General features: G+C 43.5%; 1 protein-coding gene across 1 annotated transcript; it reads right to left on the bottom strand.

Moving 5' to 3' along the window:
* Window positions 1–5,602: 5,602 nt before the first annotated feature.
* On the bottom strand, window positions 5,603–24,275 carry LOC139584481 (C-Jun-amino-terminal kinase-interacting protein 1-like). The gene is made up of 12 exons (XM_071416397.1): window positions 24,196–24,275; window positions 22,545–22,656; window positions 21,158–21,535; window positions 14,568–14,661; window positions 12,923–13,948; window positions 12,516–12,591; window positions 9,858–10,024; window positions 9,270–9,373; window positions 8,986–9,096; window positions 7,542–7,612; window positions 7,217–7,315; window positions 5,603–7,061 (listed from the first exon to the last, which is right to left on the bottom strand). The coding sequence occupies exons 1-12, from the start codon at window positions 24,273–24,275 to the stop codon at window positions 6,989–6,991; spliced, it is 2,391 nt and encodes a 796-aa protein (XP_071272498.1). The 3' UTR covers window positions 5,603–6,988.
* Window positions 24,276–25,171: the final 896 nt, after the last annotated feature.

The raw sequence follows: 25,171 nt of genomic DNA, 5'->3' as shown, positions 1-25,171 counted from the left end.
ACCTGCTGTCTCTAACTATGAATGATCGGCTATGAAAAACCAACTGACATTTACTCCTGAGGTGCTGACCTGTTGCACCCTCTATAGTCACTGTGATTATTATTATCTGACCCTGCTGGTCATCTATGAACGTTTGAACATCTTGGCCATGTTCTGTTATACTCTCCACCCGGCACAGCCAGAAGAGGACTGGCCACCCCTCAGAGCCTGGTTCCTCTCTAGGTTTCTTCCTAGGGAGTTTTTCCTAGCCACCGTGCTTCTACATCTGCATTGCTTGCTGTTTGGGGTTTTAGGCTGGGTTTCTGTACAGCAGTTTGTGACATCGGCTGATGTAAAAAGGGCTTCATAAATACATTTGACCGATTGATTCAGAAATTATTCACACTTTTTTCACATTTTATTGTGTTACAGCCTGAATTTTAAATTGATTAAATTGAGATTTGTGTCACTGGTCCACACACGATACCTCATAATGTCAAAGCGGAATTATGTTTTTCAATAAAAAACAACAACAAATTAATAAAAAATGAAAAGCTAAAAAGTCTTGAGTCAATAAATATTCAACCCCTTTGTTATGGCAAGCCTAAATAAGTTGAAAAATGTCTTAACAAGAAGGACAATATGTTGCATGGACTCTGTGTGTAATAATAGTGTTTAAGATGATTATTTTTGAATGACTACATCTCCTCTGTACCCCACATATACAATTATCTGTAAGGTCCCTCAGTCGAGCAGTGAATTTCAAACACAGATTTAACCACAAAGACTAGGGAGGTTTTCCAATGCCTTGCAAAGAAGAGCACCTATTGGTAAATGGGTAAAACATTTAAAAAATAAAAGCCGACATTGAATAACCCTTTGAGCATGGTGAAGTTATTAATTACACTTTGGATGGAGTATCAATACACCCAGTCACTACAAAAGATACAGCTGTCCTTCCTAATTCAGTTGCCAGAGACGAATAAAACCGTTCAGGGATTTCACCATGAGGCCAATGGTGACTTTACAACAGTTACAGAGTTTAATGGCTGTGACAGGAGAAAACTGAGGATGGATCAACATGATAGTTGTAGTTACTCCACAATACTACCCTATTTAGAGTGAAAAGAAGCAAACCTGGACATAAAACAAATATTCCAAAACATGCATCCTGTTTGCAAAGCAACTTTTTGTCCTTTTTTATTAAATTGTTATGTTTGTATTGGATTTTCTCCAACACATTACTGAGTACCACTTTCCGTTTTTCAAGGATAGTGGTGGCTGCATCATGTTATGGGTTTGCTTGTAATTGTTAAGGACTGGGAAGTTTTTCAGGATAAATAAGAAACAAAATGGAGCTAAGCCCAGGCCTGGTTCAGTCTGCTTTCGACCAGACACTGGGAGATGATTTCACCTTTCAGCAGGCCAATAACCTAAAACACAAAGCTATATCCAAACTGGAGTTGCTTACCAAGAAGACAGTGAAAGTTCCTGAATGGCCGAGTTACATTTTTTTACTTAAATCTGCTTGAAAATCTATGGCAATACATGAAAATTGTTGTCTAGCAATGAACAACAACCAATTTGACAGAGCGTAAAGAATTTAAAAAAGAATAATGGGCAAATGTTGCACAATCCAGGAGTGGAAAGCTCTTAAGAGACTTACCCAGAAAGACTGACATCTGTAAACACTGCCAAAGGTGATTCTTAAATGTATTGACTCAGGGCTGAATACTTACATTTACATTTACATTTAAGTCATTTAGCAGACGCTCTTATCCAGAGCGACTTACAAATTGGTGCATTCACCTAATGACATCCAGTGGAACAGCCACTTTACAATAGTGCATCTAAATCTTTTAAGGGGGGGGGGGGCAGAAGGATTGCTTTATCCTAGGTATTCCTTGAAGAGGTGGGGTTTCAGGTGTCTCCGGAAGGTGGTGATTGACTCCGCTGTCCTGGCGTCGTGAGGGAGTTTGTTCCACCATTGGGGTGCCAGAGCAGCGAACAGTTTTGACTGGGCTGAGCGGGAACTGTACTTCCTCAGTGGTAGGGAGGCGAGCAGGCCAGAGGTGGATGAACGCAGAGCCCTTGTTTGGGTGTAGGGCCTGATCAGAGCCTGAAGGTACTGAGGTGCCGTTCCCCTCACAGCTCCGTAGGCAAGCACCATGGTCTTGTAGCGGATGCGAGCTTCAACTGGAAGCCAGTGGAGAGAGCGGAGGAGCGGGGTGACGTGAGAGAACTTGGGAAGGTTGAACACCAGACGGGCTGCGGCGTTCTGGATGAGTTGTAGGGGTTTGATGGCACAGGCAGGGAGCCCAGCCAACAGCGAGTTGCAGTAATCCAGACGGGAGATGACAAGTGCCTGGATTAGGACCTGCGCCGCTTCCTGTGTGAGGCAGGGTCGTACTCTGCGGATGTTGTAGAGCATGAACCTACAGGAACGGGCCACCGCCTTGATGTTAGTTGAGAACGACAGGGTGTTGTCCAGGATCACGCCAAGGTTCTTAGCGCTCTGGGAGGAGGACACAATGGAGTTGTCAACCGTGATGGCGAGATCATGGAACGGGCAGTCCTTCCCCGGGAGGAAGAGCAGCTCCGTCTTGCCGAGGTTCAGCTTGAGGTGGTGATCCGTCATCCACACTGATATGTCTGCCAGACATGCAGAGATGCGATTCGCCACCTGGTTCGCTACTTATCTAATAACATAAATTATTTTAAATTTATCATAAATTCCTTACAAAGCCATAAACCCAGCCTACTTCTACAAATTATCTTCTTAAAAAGTTAACCACACTGCTAACTTTATGCCTAAACTTAAATTAAGACCAAAAATCTAATTTTGCTTTTCATGAATGTTTACGATATATAGCCAATTTTTACTTTGTGGCTGGGGTAACTAATGGAAACCTATATTTGGTCCTCACTCATGTTGTATTTGATTTCCTTTGTGATTGGTTGACAGCTTCAGCAGTGTGAAGAATGGCAACCATGTCCTGTTCAGAGAGTTTAGCTACATCAAGGTCAGAGCTCATAACAGGGCCTCCTTTATCCACATTCTCTGGAGGTGCTTCAGACATATTGGAAAGAACTTAGGTAGGCCTAATGCGTCTGTGTGATATGGTAACACTGTCTTTGACCATATGAGAAATGTGAATATAATTTAGTTAAAAAGTTATGAAATTCTACTGTATTATAACAAGGACCTCCTGTGTGTGCCGTTGAGTTATATACAGTAGATAGAATGAATATCCCTGGTGTTTGCCACTGTTATAGGTTATGTGCTCTGCTTGGTACAGACTTCCTGGCCATGTTGGAGTACAACTCTCTTCTGCAGCTCCTCGGTCCAGACAGTTTAGTGGAGTTGGTACAACATGCAGCAAGGTGTGTGACTTGGCATTATTCATTGATATTGTACAGTATTACATTACACTAAGTAACATTAAGTTCAGGGTGTTTGTCGTCTCTGAAATGGATTCAAGACATGATTGTGAACATTTCAAGTACACACTATGACCATATCCAACTCAAATCTCTTTCAACATAGGATAGTGCTGATGAACGATGCCATGGACTGCCTCGGGTCCTCTCACAACGACCAGAGAACTTGATTTATTACTGCATACCTGACATGATCCAGGTCTCTATTGAAAACGTATCTGGTTTAAATATCCCAGCCTCTGACTGGGGTGACTCTAGACTGCACAGTGTCACCTGAAATCCTGTTTCCTTTTACTTTCCACTCACAGAGAGTTCCTGGATATCATTGCTGTGATGTGATCTACTAGGACCTGCTGTCAGGGAAGAGTCCCAACACTGTAATCATCCCCACCTCTGCTGAGGCTCAGGAAGGAGTGGGTTCATCAGTGTTTGGAGAATGCTTTGAGGGGCTTTGTGAGAGGTTCAAATGCAAGTAGGGAACAGTTTCATTACAATACATTGCTCTAAATAAATCTGAAGATTACAATGATTACAATTACAATTACAATACAAATAATGAATGATTTTTCAGTCAACAGTAGTACTCACAAGATGATACTTCTTTGTGAGGCTCTTCCTGGGATTAGTAATTGCCTTAAGGGGACAAATAATTGAATTGTACTAAGATGCATAATGCTTGATTAAGTTAGAGTGATTTATTGATATTGAGTGACTCTCCATAGCCATCCTTCTGCACCTGCCATAACCTATGGCTTTGCGATGGCTCTGGTTAGACACGAGGACATCAACCAGGACAGTGGTAAGAACACAAGTGTTGTTTTCTGTTCATAACAAAGACTATTGTTCCCATAATGCAATACAAATGCAAGCCATACATTACTACAATTAACCTTGGCAGGCTTTTCATTTGAACATATTACCATTGCAATGGGTGTGGGCTGCTCATCTAGTGTTAATAACCGAGTGTTGTCGCTGCTAGGTGGCCTGCCAAACAAGTCCGAGCTGCTCATTGACCCTGAGATATGGACCAGGAGGTGGATAAACTAGGTAAACTGAGGCACAGAACCTACTTCATTTAGTTTCATTCTGACCAATATTGAAACCTTACATTCACCCATGTTTCTAATGCTGTTGAAAATATTTATAGCTAGAATCTTTAATTGGTGAAACTGTCACGTCCGGTTTGGATATTACAACAAAGAAGTTACTTCAAACAACTAACACTGCCCCCCCCCCCCTCCTGTTAACACACATCCTTCCAATGACAGACAAAACCTCTTATTGACCCTGTTATGTCCATCTATAACCCCCCTCCTGTTAACACACATCCTCCCACTGACAGACTAAACCTCTTATTGACCCCATCTATAACCCCCCTCCTGTTAACACACATCCTCCCAATGACAGACTAAACCTCTTATTGACCCTGTTATGTCCATCTATAACCCCCCTCCTGTTAACACACATCCTCCCAATGACAGACTAAACCTCTTATTGACCCCATCTATAACCCCCCTCCTGTTAACACACATCCTCCCAATGACAGACTAAACCTCTTATTGACCCTGTCATGTCCATCTATAACCACCCTCCTGTTAACACACATCCTCCCAATGACAGACTAAATCTATTATTGACCTTGTAATATCTATCTATAACCCCCCTCCTGTTAACACACATCCTCCCAATGACAGACTAAATCTATTATTGACCTTGTAATATCTATCTATAACCCCCCTCCTGTTAACACACATCCTCCCAATGACAGACTAAATCTATTATTGACCTTGTAATATCTATCTATAACCCCCACCCCTTGATAGCGAAGAAAAAAGTTTGAGCTATATTCCTGCATTTCTACTCATTTGTCCATGGGGCGGAGAGAAATGTTTGCAGTTTTTAATATGATATCCGAGTGACAGTGACTAAGAAAATCAATGGGGGCACCCCGGTCGGTAATTCGACCATGATTACTACAAGTTTAGATAGTTGGTCGCTAGATTATTATTTACCAATCAAACCTTTTTTAGCTGACATGAGCTAATTGAGTGACTGACATAGCAAGAGGAAAACTGCTGATGTGCAACCAAATTTCAAAACGGCACCTTGTGTATTCTACTAGTCTAACTCTCAACAGTAAGTTGAGACCCCGACTGAGTTTCAGAGAAGTTCAGAGAGGATGTAAACACCTTCAGATTTAATGACAAGAATTGACCTCCTGTGTCTTTCTCTACATTGTTTTGTTTGACATTGATATCATGCAATACACACTGGGTTTGATCAAACCTACTGTAGGACATTTCATTGACAAACAGCATATTTCTATTGTACAGGTAAATACATCTGTCCCACAGTGCCAGGAGAACCATCTCAAATAAAAAGGAAATACATACTGTAAACAGTAATCACAATCATTAGAAAATAGGCACTACTTGTGGTTTTGATTTAAGAACAAGTGCCTTCTGGATGACTTTTAAAGTGGTAATACCACAGTGATGCCAAGATCATACTTGTTGAAATATTTTCCTTATACAGTAATTCCACCTTACAATTTTGGCCAAACATTGTTTCCAAGTTACATTCGGAGTAAGTATTAATACGTAGGGCTTTTTTTGTCTATAGATTGTCATTTTCAAGGGTCACCCGGATAGATTTCCACAAATATAATGTGATAGAGCATGATTGAATTATGTAGGAAACAATGTTATTAGGATACCATCCTTACCTTACACCTGCTTACCCACCAATATACATTGATTCTTCAATAACAGACTACTATTTTATATTTCTTAATTGAAATTACATTCCTTTCAATACAGTAAAAAAAACAAGAGTTAATTGACCTTTTTGGTATTGGCAGATAGATGACAAGCCCTAGTCAGAGGTCATTTTCACATAGATAATTGGTGAGAATGCACTGACGGACTGCATTTAATTTAAAGCCTGTTATGATGTGATGGACAATTAATCCATAAATAAACTTTCCAACATACATACTAACTGAATCTGAAATCAAACAGTGTGACACTAAAAACAGTCCAGGGACACGTAGACAGATTGAAATCACTGCCACTGTCTTCCTCCGTACAGAGACGAGGTTTCCAGGTGACTTGATAGTGATCTCATATAATTTGGAATAGCTCATAAAGCCACATAAACATATTCTATCTTGATATTGAGTGTGATCTGTAACTACTTGTTGGTTTCTCTGTACTGTAGTACCCGTCCTCACATTTGGCTGCACACTTTACAGTTAACAGTACTGTACTTTTGGCCAATAACCTTTGTGAGGAAGATACATGTAGGCTCTTTTGGATGGGACTGGTAATGCTTTAGCTTGGGTATTTCTGTAGACATGTTTGTTCTGTAGAAACATGGCAGTGAGTAGAAAGCTGCACCAAGTAGATTGTGTTGCAGATCAGTATTACTAAATGGTTATTTACTGGCATATTGTAAAGATTTATTTTAGGAGGCGGCCAAAGCGTTACCATTCAATGCAGTTTAAAATCCACCATGCAAGTTGTTTCATCATGACACGATATTGGAGAAATATACTATTGAGAGAACGCTATTCAATGAAGATGTCCTCTGTTGGGCAGGAGTAGCCCACAGTTTCCTTGTAGTACAGTTGGAAGGCTTTCCTATATGTACAGGAACAACAAAGAGGAGTTAGGTACAAATACTCAGTAGTAATTTTTTTATAGAAAAATGTGTTATATAAACAGTGTGATGTACATGTTCATTAGCATATGTGGATAGTAAGAAGGGGTGGCAGAGAGAAAGGACGAGAGATTACCCAACAGACTCAGCTAGTGGCATCATGGAGTCATCTGACATGAAGACATGACAAGCAAACCGCTGATGATCAGGATGTTTAGTGATGAATCCAAAATACCTGGATGGGAGAGAGCAATGGGAGAGACATGATGCAATATGCTCCAGATACAGTGTCTAGAGTTGAGAAGCAACTCTCAGTTGCTAGTCTTTGTATCCTTGAGTTACAGCTTTTTAAACACCCATATTTCTTTATGCAATGAATCTGCTTTCATTCAGTATTCGTAAAGCTTTAAGTTGAATTACTTCCTTAGTTTAGCATGTGTCATGATAGTTAATTTACTCACTTGTTATGTTTTGGGTGACAGCCGCAAAAGGAGATGTTCTTAAGCTGAAAAAAGTGAAAGCACTTATCCCCCTGTGAAAATATACATCGAGATTAGAGATAGTCACGGTCAGTTCCTGCACTAGCGTGTGATGTCAGAGACAGTACAGTTCTAGAATTAGAACAAGTACTCATAGAATGTAGCCTACTCATTCTATTTCTATGGGTACAGTGGCTATGGGCCTGAGTGAATGCATCATACTAGCATGGAAGCCCATCTGTTTCTGCTCATGTTTGGCATGGCAATTCAATCATCAGAAACAGACTGACACGCAGGCCATACCAGTAAAAACATAACCTAATATTAGGCTGAGACTCTATGGTCTGTGTCTGAGAGCTTGTTCATACAGTAAGCCAGTCCAAAAGGGCACACTGCTGGTGCACCACGAGTGAGGAGGATTAAAAAGTCTTAAAACTGAGTGGTCATTATGCAAGAGTGTGGTTATGTCACCAGCTACCACAGTATCCCAAACATCCTCACGAGGGCAGTGTCCACCCTGCTAACAGACTGCTGCTTCCACTAAAGACTGAAAGTGTCCATCCTGCTAACAGACTGGAAGTCTCCACCATGCTAACAGACTGGCAGTGTCCACCCTGCTAACAGACTGGAAGTCTCCACCATGCTAACAGACTGGCAGTGTCCACCCTGCTAACAGACTGCTGCTTCCACTAAAGACTGAAAGTGTCCATCCTGCTAACAGACTGGAAGTCTCCACCATGCTAACAGACTGGCAGTGTCCACCCTGCTAACAGACTGCTGCTTCCACTAAAGACTGAAAGTGTCCATCCTGCTAACAGACTGGAAGTCTCCACCATGCTAACAGACTGGCAGTGTCCACCCTTCTAACAGACTGCTGCTTCCACTAAAGACTGAAAGTGTCCATCCTGCTAACAGACTGGAAGTCTCCACCATGCTAACAGACTGGCAGTGTCCACCCTTCTAACAGACTGCTGCTTCCACTAAAGACTGTTTTGAAAAGGTCTAGTTACACCGTAGCTTCCACAGCTACAGAAACACTCCAGAATTGTATTTTGCAATATGACTAATATATGTATGACTCGTGGGATTGATTAACTATGGTCTGACTACAACATTCCATACCACAACATGTAGGGGTGGCAGGTAGCCTAGTGGTTAGAGCGTTGGGTCAGTAACCGAAAGGTTGCAAGATCGAATCCCCGAGCTGAACCCACTGTTCCTAGGCGGTCATTGTAAATAAAAATGTGTTCTTAACTCACTTGCCTAGTTAAATAAAAGTGAAATAAAAATGTTTATCTAGCTAATCCAAATGAAACTTGGGTCTTGAACACTGTTGCATAAACTAATAACAGTGAAGCATTGTGAACACATATTGTTGTTAGCAGTCATGGAATAAGGGCATTTTAGGGTATAAGAGAAGACATACTCTTTCCGAGGTCCTGCATTCATCTTGCACTATGATTTTCACCCCCTTCATGTTGATCTCCAGAACACATGTAGAGGGAGGCTGCATGGTCATCCGCCGGTTGGTAGCAATCTGTTGACAGAAACAGGACCAACATAGTCAGATTCAAATACCGTGTTTACTTGGCTGTAAATACACTTAGCTTCCAGATCACATTCCTTCTGTATTATTCCAAATAAGGACTGTGAAAGGATGGGTTTAGATTAGAAACTCCAGCCCACCACTAGGGGGGGCTAATACTCTACCTTTTGCATAGCAGCACAAAGCACATCGTTGCCTTTGTGGTACGGTACGTTAACAGAGCCTAGGAACTTTACACGGAATCTGTCAACCCAGTCATCTTTGTCATCTAATTGATATAAGAGGAGAGAACGGTTTGATTTACAGTTAGGAGCATTACATACTGCTATTAATAGCAGTGAAAAGCTGAATTATTTGGGTAAGACGAGGGCAAAGACAAAGTTCAATAACATTCAATGCTGGTCTACACAGATTTAATTTCATCAGCACAGTACACAGTAGAGGTTCATTCAAAGCCAAGTAATGCTATTTAAAGATCCTATCCTGTTCGTGCACTCGTGCCAAAACTCCAACTGGCAAACATGTTTGGCATGACAGTGAGTGGCAAGGAGTTGGCAAGAGAGCATGAACAGACTGGCACTCAGGCTAATTAATTTCAGGCATTTCTTAGAATAACCTTATTGATCCTATAACCAAACATTGATGCCCAAAGTGTATCGATGGCATTACCTTTGCTATGTTCAGAGCCCTTTTAATGGATTAAATAAACAATAATAAACCGTGTAATGGATGAAATAAACCATTTTTGATACCTTTGCTGTGTTCCTGTGTGACCTTGGCAGCGTAGTAGGCAGGGAAGATGCCGCAGGCCCCAGTCCTCATGTTGTAGGCCTTACACCACAGGTCATCAGCCTGAGCCTCCATCAGCAGGGGGTCATCCACCTCTAGCTCCAGCTCATCGTCATGGCGAGGGACAAACCTGTCAATCGCACAGACAGCATGGTTAATCAATAAATCAATCAAATGTATTTAGAAAGTCATTTTTACCAGTTGTCACAAAGTGCTTTACAGTAACCCAGCCTACACCCAAAGAGCAAGCAGGAGCACAGTGGGAAGGAAAACCACTCCAAAGTGGAGGCAAATGAAACACTGCGAGAATGGAATATCTTACTAACGAGGTGGTGATTACATGAGGACACTAACTAAATGTGAGACCATTATGATGTTGTGTTTGATGTTTATCCACGTAATGAATCTTTAATGCGTTTGTCAGCTCCTGAAGGAGGACCCTGTGTAAGATTGCTTTATGCATTCATATATATGTAGAACCCATGTACAGAGCATTTGGAAAGTATTCAGACCCCTTCCTTTTTCCCCACATTTTGTTACGTTACAATCTTATTCTAAAATGGATTAAAGAAAACATGTTCCTCATCAATCTACACACAATAACCCATAATGCCAAAGCGAAAACAGGTTTATAGAAATAAAATAAAAAATACTTTATTTGCATATGTATCAGGACCTCAGACTGTGCCAAGCTTGTAGCACAAGACTCAAGGCTGTAATCGCTGCCAAAGGTGCTGCAACAAAGTACTGAGTAAAGGGTCTGAATACTTACACTACCGTTCAAAAGTTTGGGGTCACTTAGAAATTTCCTTGTTTTTGAAAGAAAAGCAAAAAATGTTGTCCATTAAAATAACATCAAACTGATCAGAAATACAGTGTAGACATTGTTAATGTTGTAAATGACTATTGTAGCTGGAAACGGCTGATTTTTAATGGAATATCTACACACGTTTACAGAGGCCATAATCAGCAACCATCACTCCTGTGTTCCAATGGCATGTTGTGTTAGCTAATCCAAGTTTAGCATTTTAAAAGGCTAATTGATCATTATAAAACCCTTTTGCAATTATGTTAGCACAGCTGAAAACTGTTGTCCTGATTAAAGAAGCAATAAAACTGGCCTTTAGACTAGTTGAGTATCTGGAGCATCAGCATTTATGGGTTCGATTAGACTCAAAATGGACAGAAACAAAGAACTTTCTTCTGAAACTCATCAGTCTATTCTTGTTCTGAGAAATGAAGGCTATTCCATGCGAGAAATTGCCAAGAAACTGAATATCTCGTACAACGCTGTGTACTACTCCCTTCAGAGAACAGCGCAAACTGTCTCTAACCAGAATAGAAAGAGGAGTGGGAGGCCCCGGTGCACAACTGAGCAAGAGGACAAGTACATTAGTGTCTAGTTTGAGAAACAGACGCCTCACAAGTCCTCAACTGGCAGCTTCATTAAATAGTACCCGCAAAACACCAGTCTCAACGTCAGCAGCGAAGAGGCGACTCCGGGATGCTGACCTTCTAGGCAGAGTTGCAAAGAAAAATACATATCTCAGACTGGCCAATAAAAATAAAAGATTAAGATGGACAAAAGAACACAGACACTGGACAGAGGAAGATTGGAAAAAAGTGTTATGGACAGATAAATAAAAGTTTGAGGTGTTTGGATCACAAAGAAGAATATTCGTGAGACGCAGAAAAATTAAAAGATGATGGAGGAGTGCTTGACGCCATCTGTCAGCATGGTGGTGGAGGCAATGTGATGGTCTGGGGGTGCTTTGGTGGTGGTAAAGTGGTAGATTTGTACAGGGTAAAAGGGATCTTGAAGAAGGAAGGCTGTCACTCCATTTTGCAACACCGTGCCATACCCTGTGGACAGCGCTTAATTGGAGCCAATTTCCTCCTACAACAGAACAATGACCCAAAGCACAGCTCCAAACTATGCAAGAACTATTTAGGGAAGAAGCAGTCAGCTGGTATTCTGTCTATAATGGAGTGGCCAGCACAGTCACCGGATCTCAACCCTATTGAGCTGTTGTGGGAGCAGCTTGACCGTATGGTACGTAAGAAGTGCCCATTAAGCCAATCCAACTTCAGGAAGCATGAGGTGAAATCTCTTCAGAATACCTCAACAAACTGACAACTAGAATACCAAAGGTCTGGAAGGCTGTAATTACTGCACATGGAGGATTCTTTGATGAAAGCAAAGTTTGAAGGACACAATTATTATTTCAATTAAAAATCAGTATTTCTAACATTGTCAACGTCTTGACTATATTTCCTATTCATTTTGCAACTCATTTCATGTATGTCTTCATGAAAAACAAGGACATTTCTAAGTGACCCAAAACTTTTGAACGGTAGTGTATGTAAATATGATATTAATTTTTTTTTATTTTTATTTTTTACATTTGTAAAAATGTTTGAAACCTGTTTTTGCTTTGTCATTATGGGGTATTGTGTGTAGATTGATGAGGGGGGGAAAACTATTTCATCCATTTTAGAATAAGGCTGTAACGTAACTAAATGTGGAAAAAGTCAAGGGGTCTGAATAGTTTCCAGAATGCACTGTATAATGGCATATTCATGAAGGTTATTGTACAGAGTAACCCCAAACAATGTCTCACCTGAACACAGCTCTGTGGCTCTGCTCTTGCTCTACCCCGTCTAACACACAGGAGAACAGGCCAAAGGACTCTGCACCTGGAGGACACAAGGCAGGAGAGGAGCTTCACGGCACTATCACATTAATAGTGTCCAAAAATCCTGATACAGGAGTGACTTTGGTCTTTGAATCATGTTGAATCTGGTCATTCTTTAACCTTTATAGTTCCTTTGTGGTAAGTGGTAATCTTAGCTCTCTTCCTTCACAAATATGGTTTCAATGAAATTGCAATACAACTGAGAAACAGCATAACCTTAAGCAAGGTCTCCTTCGAAAAAAGGTTATTGATCCCAAGAGACTTCCTGGTTCAATAAAGGTTTAAAAATAAAATGTTAAAAAAGGATGGCAGCAGCCGGTCACAGAACTCACCAGAGGAGTGTAAACGTCCGTTCACAAACACATTGAGGAATTTGCGTGTTCGAGGTCCCCCGCCAACACCTGCCTCAGAGGATGAAGAAGCCCTGGACAGGCGTGATGACTTTCTCCTTTCTCTTTTCAGCTCGCTGTGATCCACCTCATAGTCCTCCTCGTTGGCTGACTCATACACCGTCTCTGTGTCGCTGTCCTCAATGTAGCTATGGTAGCACTGCTTCAAGCTCACCAGTTCTAGCTGGGCGTGCTCATCCACCACTAGGGTGTACTTGACAGAGTCATAAGACAGGCCATCAGCCTCGGCGCTCTGAGTGTGTGCAGTCCGCAGAGCCCCCGACCCCCCCTTAGACTTAGAGCCCCTGTCCCACATCCCCCTGTCCCGGTCCCCTCCCTCCCTGACGGATGGCTTAAGGCACGAGGAGGAGGAGCGTGGAGGAGGTGCAGAGGGGTGCAGGTAGACCTCATCCTCCTCGCTGATGGAGGGGTTTGTTCGGTCAGGGAGGGTGGTGTTTGGGTATGCTGGGGGTCCCTCTGCATCGGAGCTGATAGACATGCGATTGCCCTCGCTGCTCTGAGACAGGAAGGGACGGTCAGTGTCACGGTCAGTGTCAGGGTTCTTCTGGTGTACCGGGGTCAGGTAGATCTCCTCGGTGGCCTCTGGCTGGTGCTCCTCCTCCTGGCAGCACCCCCGAACCTGACCTCGCCCCGGTCCTCCTCCTCGCCCCCTGCTACTATCCCTATTCCTATCCCCCTCCACAGCCGTGTCTCTCATGCTGCCTGCTCTGGGTTTTGCTGCTGTAACCTGGTTGTGTGGAGCAGCAGAGGGCTTCTTATTCCGCTGTTTGGCGTCTCGCTGTCGGCCCCGTGTTTCTGTAACTCCGTGTGAGATGAACGTGGAGTAGTCCTTGCTGTGTGCCTTGACTGCCTGCTCTTTCCCTCTGTTTGGTGTTGGTTTGACCACAGAGCCGTCACCGTTGTGCTGCTGGACAGCCTCGTCATTCACCTGCTCATTAGTGGGATCCCCTTTAACACAAACAAGGCACACAACAACAACAACACAAACAAAAGATTATTCATTAGTCACCAAACTTTACAGTGAAGGATTATTAAGGGCTACAGTAATAATAAGATCCATTCTGCATACTGTATAGAGTTTCATAATGAGAGCCATTCTGCATACTGTATAGAGTTTCATAATGAGAGCCATTCTGCATACTGTATAGAGTTTCATAATGAGAGCCATTGGTGGGTTTCGAATCCAACATGTTCTGTCATATAGAAATAGGAGAATATTGAGAAGCCGCTTACATGTTCTATTTCTTGCGCATTTTAAGCATTATGACTGTGATGAGTGTTCAAGTCGTAGTCTAGGCCTAGTCATTTTATGAAGGAATGAGCGGATTAGAGTATAATGAAATACTGTCGCATTGGCTACAATATGTGCAATTACTCTGTGCTCATTGACATGAAATAAAACATGTCTAGACAAATTTCATCAAAGTATTCATTTCCTTAATACTTTCACTTCTGCAAAATCAAACTTTGTTGCTTTGTTTAAAGTTGATGTTGGTATTATTCTAAAAACAGTTACTGTCTACCAGTACATGTTTATGGTATAAACCAGTGGGTATCCCCTTCTCACCTGTTATGTGGGGGGAGGAGGAGTTGGAGTTTGATACATTCTCCTTCCACGTGTCCTTCTTTCCAAACGAATTGTTGTTAATAGTGTCCTTGTCCTACAATAATATTACAGACAGAGAGAGAGAGAGAGAGAGAGAAGAGGGAGAGAGAGAGAGAGAAAGAGAGAAGGGGGTATATAGATAGAGACAAGGGGGGAGAGAGAGAGAGAGACGGGGGAGAGAGACATTTTAATTTGATAAACATTACATCAAATCAAACATTATTTGCCACATGCGCCGAATATAACAAGTGCAGACTTTACCGTGAAATTCTTACTTACTAGCCCTTAACCAACAGTGCAGTTCAAGAAGAAGAAAATATTTACAAAGTAGGCAAAAAAAAAAGTTCTATTAAAAAGTAACACAATAAGAATAACAATAACGACGCTATATACAGGGGGCACCGGTAACGAGTCAGGCTAGTTGAGGTAATCCGTACATGTAGGTGGGGGCGAAGTGAATATGCATTGGTAAAAAACAAACAGCGAGTAGCAGCAGTGTACAAGAGGGGGGGGGGGGGGGGTCAATGTAAATTGTCCAGTGGTGATTTTGAATTAATTGTTCAACAGTCTAATGGTTTGGGGGTAGAAGCTGTCGAGGAGCCTTTTGGTCCTAGACTTGGCGCACCGGTACCGCTTGCCGTGCGGTAACAGAGAAAACAGTCTATAACTTGGGTGACTCGAGTCTCTGACAATTTTATGGGCTTTCCTCTGACACCGCCTATTATATAGGTTCTGGATGGCGGGAAGCTTGGCCCCAGTGATGTACTGGGCCGTTTGCACTACCCTCTGTAGCGCCTTATGGTCAGATGCCGAGCAGTTGCCATACCAGGCGATGATGCAACCGGTCAGGATGCTCTCGATGGTGCAGCTGTAGAATCTTTTGAGGATCTGGGGGCCCATGCCAAATCTTCAGTCTCCTGAGGGGGAAAAGGTTTTGTCGTGCCCTCTTTACGACTGTCTTGGTATGTTTGGACCATGATAGTTCATTGGTGATGTGGACATCAAGGAACTTGAAACTCTCGACCCACTCCACTACAGCCCCGTCGATGTTAATGGGGGCCTGTTCGGCCCGCCTTTTCCTGTAGTCCACAATCAGTTCCTTTGTCTTGATCACATTGAGACAGAGGGTGTTGTCCTGGCACCACACTGCCAGTTTCTGACCTCCTCCCTATAGGCCATCTCATCATTGTCGGTGATCAGGCCTACCACTGTTGTGTAGTCAGCAAACTTAATGATGGTGTTGGAGTCGTGTTTGGTCACGCAGTCGTGGGTGAACAGGGAATACAGGAGGGGACTAAGTATACACCCCTGAGGGGCCCCAGTGTTAAGGATCAGTGTGGCAGATGTGTTGTTGCCTACTCTTACCACCTGGGGGTGGCCTGTCAGGAAGTCCAGGATCTAGTTGCAGAGGGAGGTGTTTAGTCTCAGAGTCCTTAGCTTAGTGATGAGCTTCATGGGCACTTTGGTGTCGAATGCTGAGCTGTAGTCGATGAACAGCATTCTCACATAGCTAGAGCTTTTGTCCAGGTGAGAAAGGGCGGTGTGGAGTGCGATTGAGATTGCGTCATCTGTGGATCTGTTGGGGCGGTATGCAAATTGGAGGGGGTCTAGGGTGTCTGGGAGGATGCTGTTGATGTGAGCCATGATCAGCCTTTCAAAGCACTTCATGGCTACCGACGTGAGTGCCACGGGGCGGTAATAATTTAGGCAGGTTACCGTCACTTCCTTTGGCACAGGGACTATGGTGGTCTGCTTGAAACATGTAGGTATTACAGACTCGGTCAGGGAGAGGTTGAAAATGTCAGTGAAGACACTTGACAGTTGGTCCGCACATGCTTTGAGTACACGTCCTGGTAATCCGTCTGGCCCAGCGGCTTTGTGAATGTTGACCTGTTTAAAGGTTTTGTTCATATCGGCTACCGAGAGCGTTATCACACAGTCATCCAGAACAGCTGGTGCTCTCGTGCATGCTCCAGTGTTGCTTGCCTCGAAGCGAGCATAAAAGGCATTTAGCTCGTCTGGCAGGCTCGCGTCACTGGGCAGCTCGTCTGGGTTTCCCTTTGTAGTCCATAATAGTTTTCAAGCTCTGCCACATCCGACGAGCGTCAGAGCTGGTGTAGTAGGATTCAACCTTAATCCTGTATTAATGCTTTGCTTGTTTGATGGTTAGTCTGAGGGCATAGCGGGATTTCTTATAAGCATCCGGATTAGTCTCCCGCTCCTGGAAAGCGTCAGCTCTAGCCTTTAGCTCGATACGGATGTTGCCTGTAATCCATGGCTTCTGGTTGGGATATGTACGTACAGTCACTGTGGGGACGACATCATCGATGCACTTATTGATGAAGCCGATGACCGAGGTGGTGTATTCCTCAATGCCATTGCATGAATCCCGGGACATATTCCAGTGATAGAATTGTGGTCAGATTTGCGAAATGGAGGACAGGTGAGAGCTTTGTATTCATCTCTGTGTGTGGAGTAAAGGTGGTCTCTGATTTTTTCCCCCTGGTTGCACATTTGGCAGAAATTTGGTAAAACTGATTTAAGTTTGCCTGCATTAAAGTCCCCGGCCACTAGGAGCGCCGCTTCTGGGTGAGCATTTTCTTCTTTGCTTATGGCCTTATAGAGTTGGTTGAGAGAGGTCTTAGTGCCAGCTTCGCTTTGTGATGGTAAATAGACAGCTACGAAAAATACATATGAGAACTCTCTTGGTAGATAGTGTGGTCGACAGCTTATCATAAGGTACTCTACCTCAGGCGAGCAATACCTTGAGACTTCTTTAATATTAGATATCGCGCACCAGCTGTTATTGACAAAAAGACACACACCCCCACCCCTCGTCTTACTAGAGGTAGCGTCTCTGTTCTGCCGATGCATGGAAAATCCCGCCAACTCTATATTGTCCATTTATTCGTTCAGCCACGTCTCGGTGAAACATAAGATGTTACAGTTTTGGTAGGATAATCTTAATAGTAGGCCATCAATTTTATTTTCTAACAATTGCACGTTAGCAAGGGGAATGTGTGTACAGTGAACGCACACACACACATACACACACTCACAAAGGAGTGGCTGTTAGAAAGCCTCAGTGTTGTTTTGTATTATTACCAGAGAGCCAGCCCCCCCCATCCCAGCCCAGTCCCACCCAGCCCAGATAACAGCTATTTTAGCCAAGCAGCACTACGATCAATGACTGTCTGTTTCCAATCACATATACCCAGCCCTAGCCTCAGTTCCAGGCTTCCTGCAGCCGAATGAAGAACCAGATCCACCTAAATCTAAACCCATCTAAATATATGGCTCTGCGCGAGACTAACCAAGCCCTGATGACATCACACACACCACCACAATCAGATCCGTCTGCCAGGAAGATGAATCAGGAATGAGCCAGTGAAGAGGAGGAAGTCAAGGCTCCTACACTAACACAGCTCACTCTCTGTCATAGAGACCATTCACAGTGATGGTGCTGACTCACTGTGGTGATACAGCTGCTGCTGCCGGGCACTGGCACGGTTACCATGGTTACCCTGCCCCAGAACCAGAGGAAAGAGAGAGTGTGTATGTGTTTCTTTGGTGTGTGTGTGTGCTGATAGAACAGTTTGATGTTGAAATGTTCATCGTGAAGAATTGGTTCTATTTATGAAATAAAGGAGAGGCATTTTGGAGTTTATGAAATCCACCAGGTATCAAACTCAATACTTACTGTGTGGGCCCTCTGGTAGCTAACAAGTCTTCACGTCTCCGGTAAGGTTACTCATCATTTGAGCCTAGCTTTACAAACCCCCTCCGGAAGACTTCACCCTCCTTCCTCCTGTCCACAGCAACCCCAGCAGCTGATAACCATTGACTGTGTAATCTGAGTCATGGCACCGACCTAACCAGGTTAGCCCACGCTACAGCCTAGACATATTTCCTCTGAGAGATACAGGTCTTTTGAGATCTTGAACAAATCACTTGGCACAGTTAAGAGTGGAATCTCTATAGTTTCAAGTTTAATTAGTCGTATGTACGGGATACACGTGCTATACAATGTCCAACAAAATGCTTATTTGCAGGTTCCTTCTCGACAATGCAAAATAAATAATACAAGATAAGAATACGAACATAAAGTAAATGTCTCAGTAGAATAGAATACATATTTTAGCATCAGCATAAAACAGAAAGGCACAATTTATAGCCCAATATTTACACATGTTTTAGGGAAGGGGGGGGTGTTTAAATTGTGCAGTATTTAGCATAATAAGAGTCTGGTAGCAGCAGTCTATACAGTCTGTGTAGGTGCCATGTCAAATATCCATGATCACATAAGTGGCTTGGCTTATGAAAGCACAGCTGAAATAAACAACTATGGCTGTAATGATAATTGAACTGCCTTGAGCTCCATTGGCAACACACACACACCTCAACCCATCCATCACAACAGCCTGATGTAACCAGGTGGGACACGTAGTGACGGCAACAGCCATGGTGACATATTGGTTGGGAGTCCCTCTCTCTAGTCTAAACAAACGCTAAATCCTCCAATGTACTTGAACACATTATAAACCTGACTGGGTGTGGTATATAGACACTTAATCTCGAGGGGGATCTGAAAATAGGCAGTGCCAACATTCAGATAACAGATCTGGGACCAGGCTAAGTGCTGCCTTGCTACAGCACAAGTTTGTGGGGTCTTGCTACAGCAGAAACAGATCTGGTACCAGAGCAGGCAGTCTGAATCAAGCTTCCACAGTTCTTGAGATTAGCTCCTTATGAATGAAGTGTCTCTGTCTGTACCAGGCTACCACTCTGACAGAGTAGGAGTGAAACATAAAACATGGTAAGCCTAATCCTCTCCAACCCCAACACAGGGTGAGATCACAACTCACCAGCAGCAGCAGGGCTCAGGAGCAGAGTTCAGGCCGTGCCACACAGAGACGTGACCAGGACTGACAGGGACAGAATTAGGGATTACACTGCCTGAGGAACAGCATCCACACAGGCATCCCTCTATCATCCTCATGGACCATGTTGCCATGGGTTCAAATACTATTTGAAATCTTTCAAATATGTTTAGCATTTGCTTTAGTCTGCCTAGAGTGCCAGAGGAGCGGTGTTTGATGTTTTGGGACTATGCTATTGGTCCATTAAATCAGGCAAGCGTAAACAAGCACAGCTGAAGTATTTTAAGGATTTCAAGTGCTATTTGAACCCAGTTCAGTCAGTCAGTCAGTCAGTCAGTCAGTCACACACACACACACACACACACACACACACACACACACACACACACACACACACACACACACACACACACACACACACACACACACACACACACACACACACACACACACACACACACACACACACACACACACACACACACACACACACGTCCTCTCCCCAGACGTGGAAGTGATGTTAGGTTATCTGAAGGAACCCTGACAGTGAATACTGGAGCTGTAGCAGGTTATTATCCTACATCTGGTCATACTACCTTATCCTGATCTTCTGTGAATTTCAACACATACTCAGAAAGACATTGTGCTCATCATGGTTGTCCTTGTGAAATAGATTTTCTGGACTTTTTCTTTTTACCATCTTAACAACGGGTGATAACTGATTATAACTGGTTTCAACTGATTATAGCTGGAAAGGGTGAGTTCATATCATTCTTAGGCTCCATACTGGACACACATGACAAGAATTGTACTAATAGCCTAGGTGAAAGATGAAACAGTCGAACTTCAATAACTACAGATCAACAAGATGCAAGGGGTGAAAGATGATCCTCATTCCTTTACCCATTCTACATAGGACTATCATTGTAAACAGCCCTATCCTTGGACTGACACTGATGGACTCTGACCTGTCCTTTTCTATCGTTATCACTGGTGAGCACACCCTTACTTCCCTGTCTGTTGCCATTCAGCTGACAGGGAAGCTGACAGACTCACAGAAGGACAGTTCTATTTTCAGACAGCAAAGACCAAGGACAGGAGCGTATGCTACATACACAGTGGTAAACCCTGGCTCCGTCAAATGGAGGGAGAAAAAGCCCATTCAGTATCACATGATTGAACGTTCCCTCTACTACAACGCCTTGATTGAGAACCACAAGAGTTCCAGCATTATGATATCCAAATACACGGTAGCAAAGCATGAGAACTGATCATCCTTTTCATTCAAGGACATTAAGTTGTACTGCAGACATTTACATGACAAGTCTGTATATCGGTGCCTGGGGAACTGCCTCCGATACAGATCCCATTCTATCTGATCTCCCATGAATGATTTAAACCAAACAGATGATCTGGAATCATAGAGGAGAACATTAGCAGAATCCCTACTGTATATTGGTGCTCAGATGCTGCTAGCTTCTACAATTCCCCTATACAGATCCTATCCTGTCAAATCTCATCATTCAAACAGACATAATATGATCTATGATCTGACCTCTACTGCCTAGATACACATTTCTAACATATTCTGTATCTAATCCAACATTATTTGAACCAAACGGATGATCTGATGATCCGTGTCCTCACAGGGTAGAAACAAACAGCCCCCACCTGAGTGCTGGGAGGCTGAGGCTGCACCTGTGGAAACAGTGCTAGGGTGGTTGGTCTCTTGGGCCTGTACGTATCCATAGTGACCCGATGTTCCGCAGATTCTGATTCTATCACATTAGGCTGTTTCTGTCTGACAGGCGTTAAAACAATGGCCCTTCTCTCTTCCTGGTTGAGCCTGTGGTCGTCTTGGGAACCATGGATCAGGCCCCAGTGCTCCTGTTCCTCTTGGATATCCTCCTCAGCATCGATCAGCTCCAAGTGGATCATCTCCGCCTGCAATTCCCTAAACCCCCGCCCGTCTGCCTTCCCCGCCTCGCTACTGGCTGCCCACGTCACATGGTCCTGGGAAGATCCAGACAGCAGCAGCGTTGCAGCAGAGAGAGAGAGAATGATTCAGTGAGGAGGAGAGCAGAGGGAGGGAGGGGGAGAGAGCAGAGACGGAGCCAGCCAATCAGCGCTCAGCAATGACATCAGCAGAGTCTGTGGCTCTTTCTCTCTCATGCTCACTGTAATGTTATTCTAATCCAATCATACTGTAGCAGGATAAACCTCCCTGAAAACAAACACAGGCAGGGCAGGGCTATTGTTTTGTTCTGTGAGGAATACAACAGCACTGTGTAACACCCTGACTGTCTTTAAACTGATGTCAAATCTAATGATAATGTTAATACTGAATCATTTCATTAACCACACAATATTAAGATGTACACAAACCTAATGGAGGCTACATCAATGGCATCCTAAAACTCCTACAACCTTCCCCTAAGCGAATGCCTGGTCTGAAGTCTCCATTTGACTGATATTAAAATGAGAGTTCTCCCTAGCAGCTAGTGTTGTAGGTCTCTGCATGGCTAAAGGTTGAAGGCCAGGCTGTAATGACGTGTCATATGTTAGATCGACTTAGCTCTGGACTACATGCGTTTCAGGACTATCCCCGTCTGCAATCATTCATCTGATAAGTGACTTTGGCCTACTCCGGACTTTGCTCTGTTTCTTCTATCGCTGCAGCTACTCTCATTCTCAGTCACAAAATAAAATCACACGATGGGAGCAACATTTATCTCAACGTCTCAACGCTCTGTAACGAATATTCATATTATGAAAAGTAGACTGCAGCAGAGTCAAGTCAAACAGAGTGCATTGTGGTAGAATGGAGGTCGGGGGGAGTTAGTGGAGGGGAGCAGGTGCAGAGGAGCTTGAGGCTGCATGTCCCAGAACTGGGTTCAAATATTACTTGAAATAATTGCAAAGACTTGATCTGTGTTTGATTGAGCTTGCCTGGCATAACGGACCAATATAAGTCGCAAAACTGCAAACCCAGCCCAATTGACAACTTGAAACAGTATTTGAACCCAGGTCTGGTGTGTGTACATGTAGTTTATCTTACTTGTGAGTCAAGGTTGTCGTAGTTGAGGCTTGCTCCAGCCTCGTCAGTGATCTCTGTGGCCTGGGAGAGATCCTCGTCTTCAAACTCCTCCAGGCTGATGTCATGAGTCAGCCTGGACACACACACACACATTGTGTCACACATCAATGAGAGGGGTGAAAACACAACACGTCACACACATCAATGAGAGGGGTGAAAACACAACACGTCACACACATCAATCAAAGGGTAAACACAGGCGTGTCTGTCTGCAGACTAGTCATACTTTCATTAATGGCAGTCATAGTAAGGTACCGCCAGATTATACTTCTAGTCTACATGCCAGGTGGACTACCAGGAGAACTACCATCTGTGACGATATCAAAATGCTCTAATACACCCTAAAACACATTAAAATTGTGAGAGAGAGAGAGGAGAGAAGAGAGAGAGAAGAGAGAGAGAGACTAGTATGACCTCCATGTATATTAGCATAGAGCATTACTGCCAAGCAGTCTGGATTTATGGCAAAGGTGCTGGTTTGCTAATCCAGTAAACACAAGGCAGCTGCAAGTCCTGCTTAGGCGGTTCTTCAATTACTACACCAGTCAGAGTTTCACTACACACCTCTGCTTACCAGGTGTGTATTCATTACGCTGATTCTGTTGCATAACATTTCTTATGGTGCAAACGGAAAACGAGAGTTTCTACTGGACAAATTCAGATAGGGTACCTCCCCGTTTTGTTTGCTTCCGTTTGGTTTTTAAACAGTAAACGGTTTCTGTTGCAAGATGTAATGAATACACCCCAGATTAAATACTGATGTTCAAAAAGAGCTGCACAGCATAAACATAGTTTACCTTCATTTCTCATAGGCATTGTGCAGAAAAGCAAGACAACAAATATGAAACCGACTTTGTAAAACTAGCAGCACAGTTATCTGTAATTCTATACTTAGGAAATACATGAATCGGTATGTTATGCAAAGCTAATAATGTTATACACTGAATTCATGTTAATTCTATGCCTTTGACTTCCGGCCTTGTAATTAATTACCTTAGGTGAGAAGCTGCTAGCATTTACGGCACATACTTTGTTTACGTAGTGTGGACATTTCCTAGTACAACTTTTTAAAGCTTCCTACTTATAGCATAGTAGAGGTTTTCCAGGAAGCAGTTGGACATAATATCCTACAACCGCTAATATCTCTCAGATTTCACACCATAATGCTTTATATTTAACTAGGAAAGTCAGTTAAGAAGAAATTATTATTATTATTTACAATGACAACGCTGGGCCAATTGTGCGCCGCCCTACGGGACTCCCAATCACGGCCGGATGCAGTGACGCATCTTGCACTGAGATGCAGTGTCTTAGACCACTGCACCACTCGGGAGCCCCCAAATAAGGCATCCTGGGTTGTGTTGTTACCCTGTTCGAAAATAACCATCTGATGATACTATGCACAGTATCTTTACCACAGGTAAAGGTCTATATCTCTGCCTGAGACATTAATTAGGCACCAAACGGAAAATACGGACTGAAACTAGGATGGAACCACTTGAAGTTGTCCAAAAATAAAACACTTGTTTTTGTTTTCCCATTGCAAAACATTTTGTTACGTTTTGCCCTAATGAATACAACCCTGGTTTAACTCTAGAAGTGCAGCCTGTACCATTTCTCCCACTGGTCTTCCATCCACTTCTCTCTATCCTCCTCTCCCAACCACTGTACTCCATCCTCGTTGTACTCCATGGCCAGACTGAGCAGAGTAACATCAGCAGGGCAGGGCAGGCAGAGGGACAAGGAAGTGATCGATTCAACAGGCAATTAAAGCACTTTCTCCTTTCAACAGAGCATCATTCACAATCCTCCCAGACTCTTCACTCGCCATCCACTCTGGTCCACACTTCAACTACAGCATCAGCACCACAACACAGAAGACACGCACACATTTTATTTGTACTATTGTTTGTATAATTTGTATATCATTGTATTTAAAATGTGTTTGACTTTCCTTCTCTGTCAGTGTATCAGTGTTTTGTTAGTTGTCATGTTCTCTATTTTGTGTGGACCCCAGGAAGAAGGGGCATCCTAATAAACAAACAGAGGGATCCAGTCAAAAGATAGACCAGCTCATTTTCCACACAGCATAGATCTCGTCTTCACCACTGGCTCCACCGAGGCACTTGTCTCTGTATTTGTGTTCCCCCTCTGGTCCGGTATAATGACTGGGGGATGATGGGATGGGGGAGGTGCAGCCCTGCCTGATGGAGAGTAGTGAAACTGGGGAGGGGAAGAGACTCACCCTCTTAGCCCCAGTCCATCAACCCTGGCTGGGTAGGGTCTCCTCCTGTAAGGCCCTGCCTCCTGTATGATGGAGGGCTTGGATCGATGCAGCTCTACTCAGGTTGCCTGCCTCCTCCACAGGACAGCCAGCCATACACAGGCTAAAGGAAGGGAAGTGGTGACCGGGGCAGGCTAAAGGAAGGGAAGTGGTGACCGGGGCAGGCTAAAGGAAGGGAAGTGGTGACCGGGGCAGGCTAAAGGAAGGGAAGTGGTGACCGGGGCAGGCTAAAGGAAGAGAAGTGGTGACTGCCAGGATCAATGGAGCTGCTGCTGAAAGAGTCTTCTTCTCATCATCTTGATCT

This window comes from Salvelinus alpinus, chromosome 9 (genome assembly GCF_045679555.1).
Source record: "Salvelinus alpinus chromosome 9, SLU_Salpinus.1, whole genome shotgun sequence".
Lineage (NCBI taxonomy): Eukaryota > Metazoa > Chordata > Actinopteri > Salmoniformes > Salmonidae > Salvelinus > Salvelinus alpinus.
The sequence above is the reverse complement of the archived record's forward strand: the minus strand, read 5'-3'. Positions and strand labels throughout refer to the sequence as shown.

Coding starts and splice junctions, on each gene's coding strand:
- LOC139584481 (XM_071416397.1), bottom strand. CDS start 24,275: ATGGAGTACAACGAGGATGGAGTACAGTGGTTGGGAGAGGAGGATAGA. Junction 14,662..21,157: donor CTCAGCCTCCCAGCACTCAG/GTGGGGGCTGTT, acceptor ATATTATTGTAG/GACAAGGACACTATTAACAA. Junction 7,062..7,216: donor CCACTAGCTGAGTCTGTTGG/GTAATCTCTCGT, acceptor CTGTACATATAG/GAAAGCCTTCCAACTGTACT.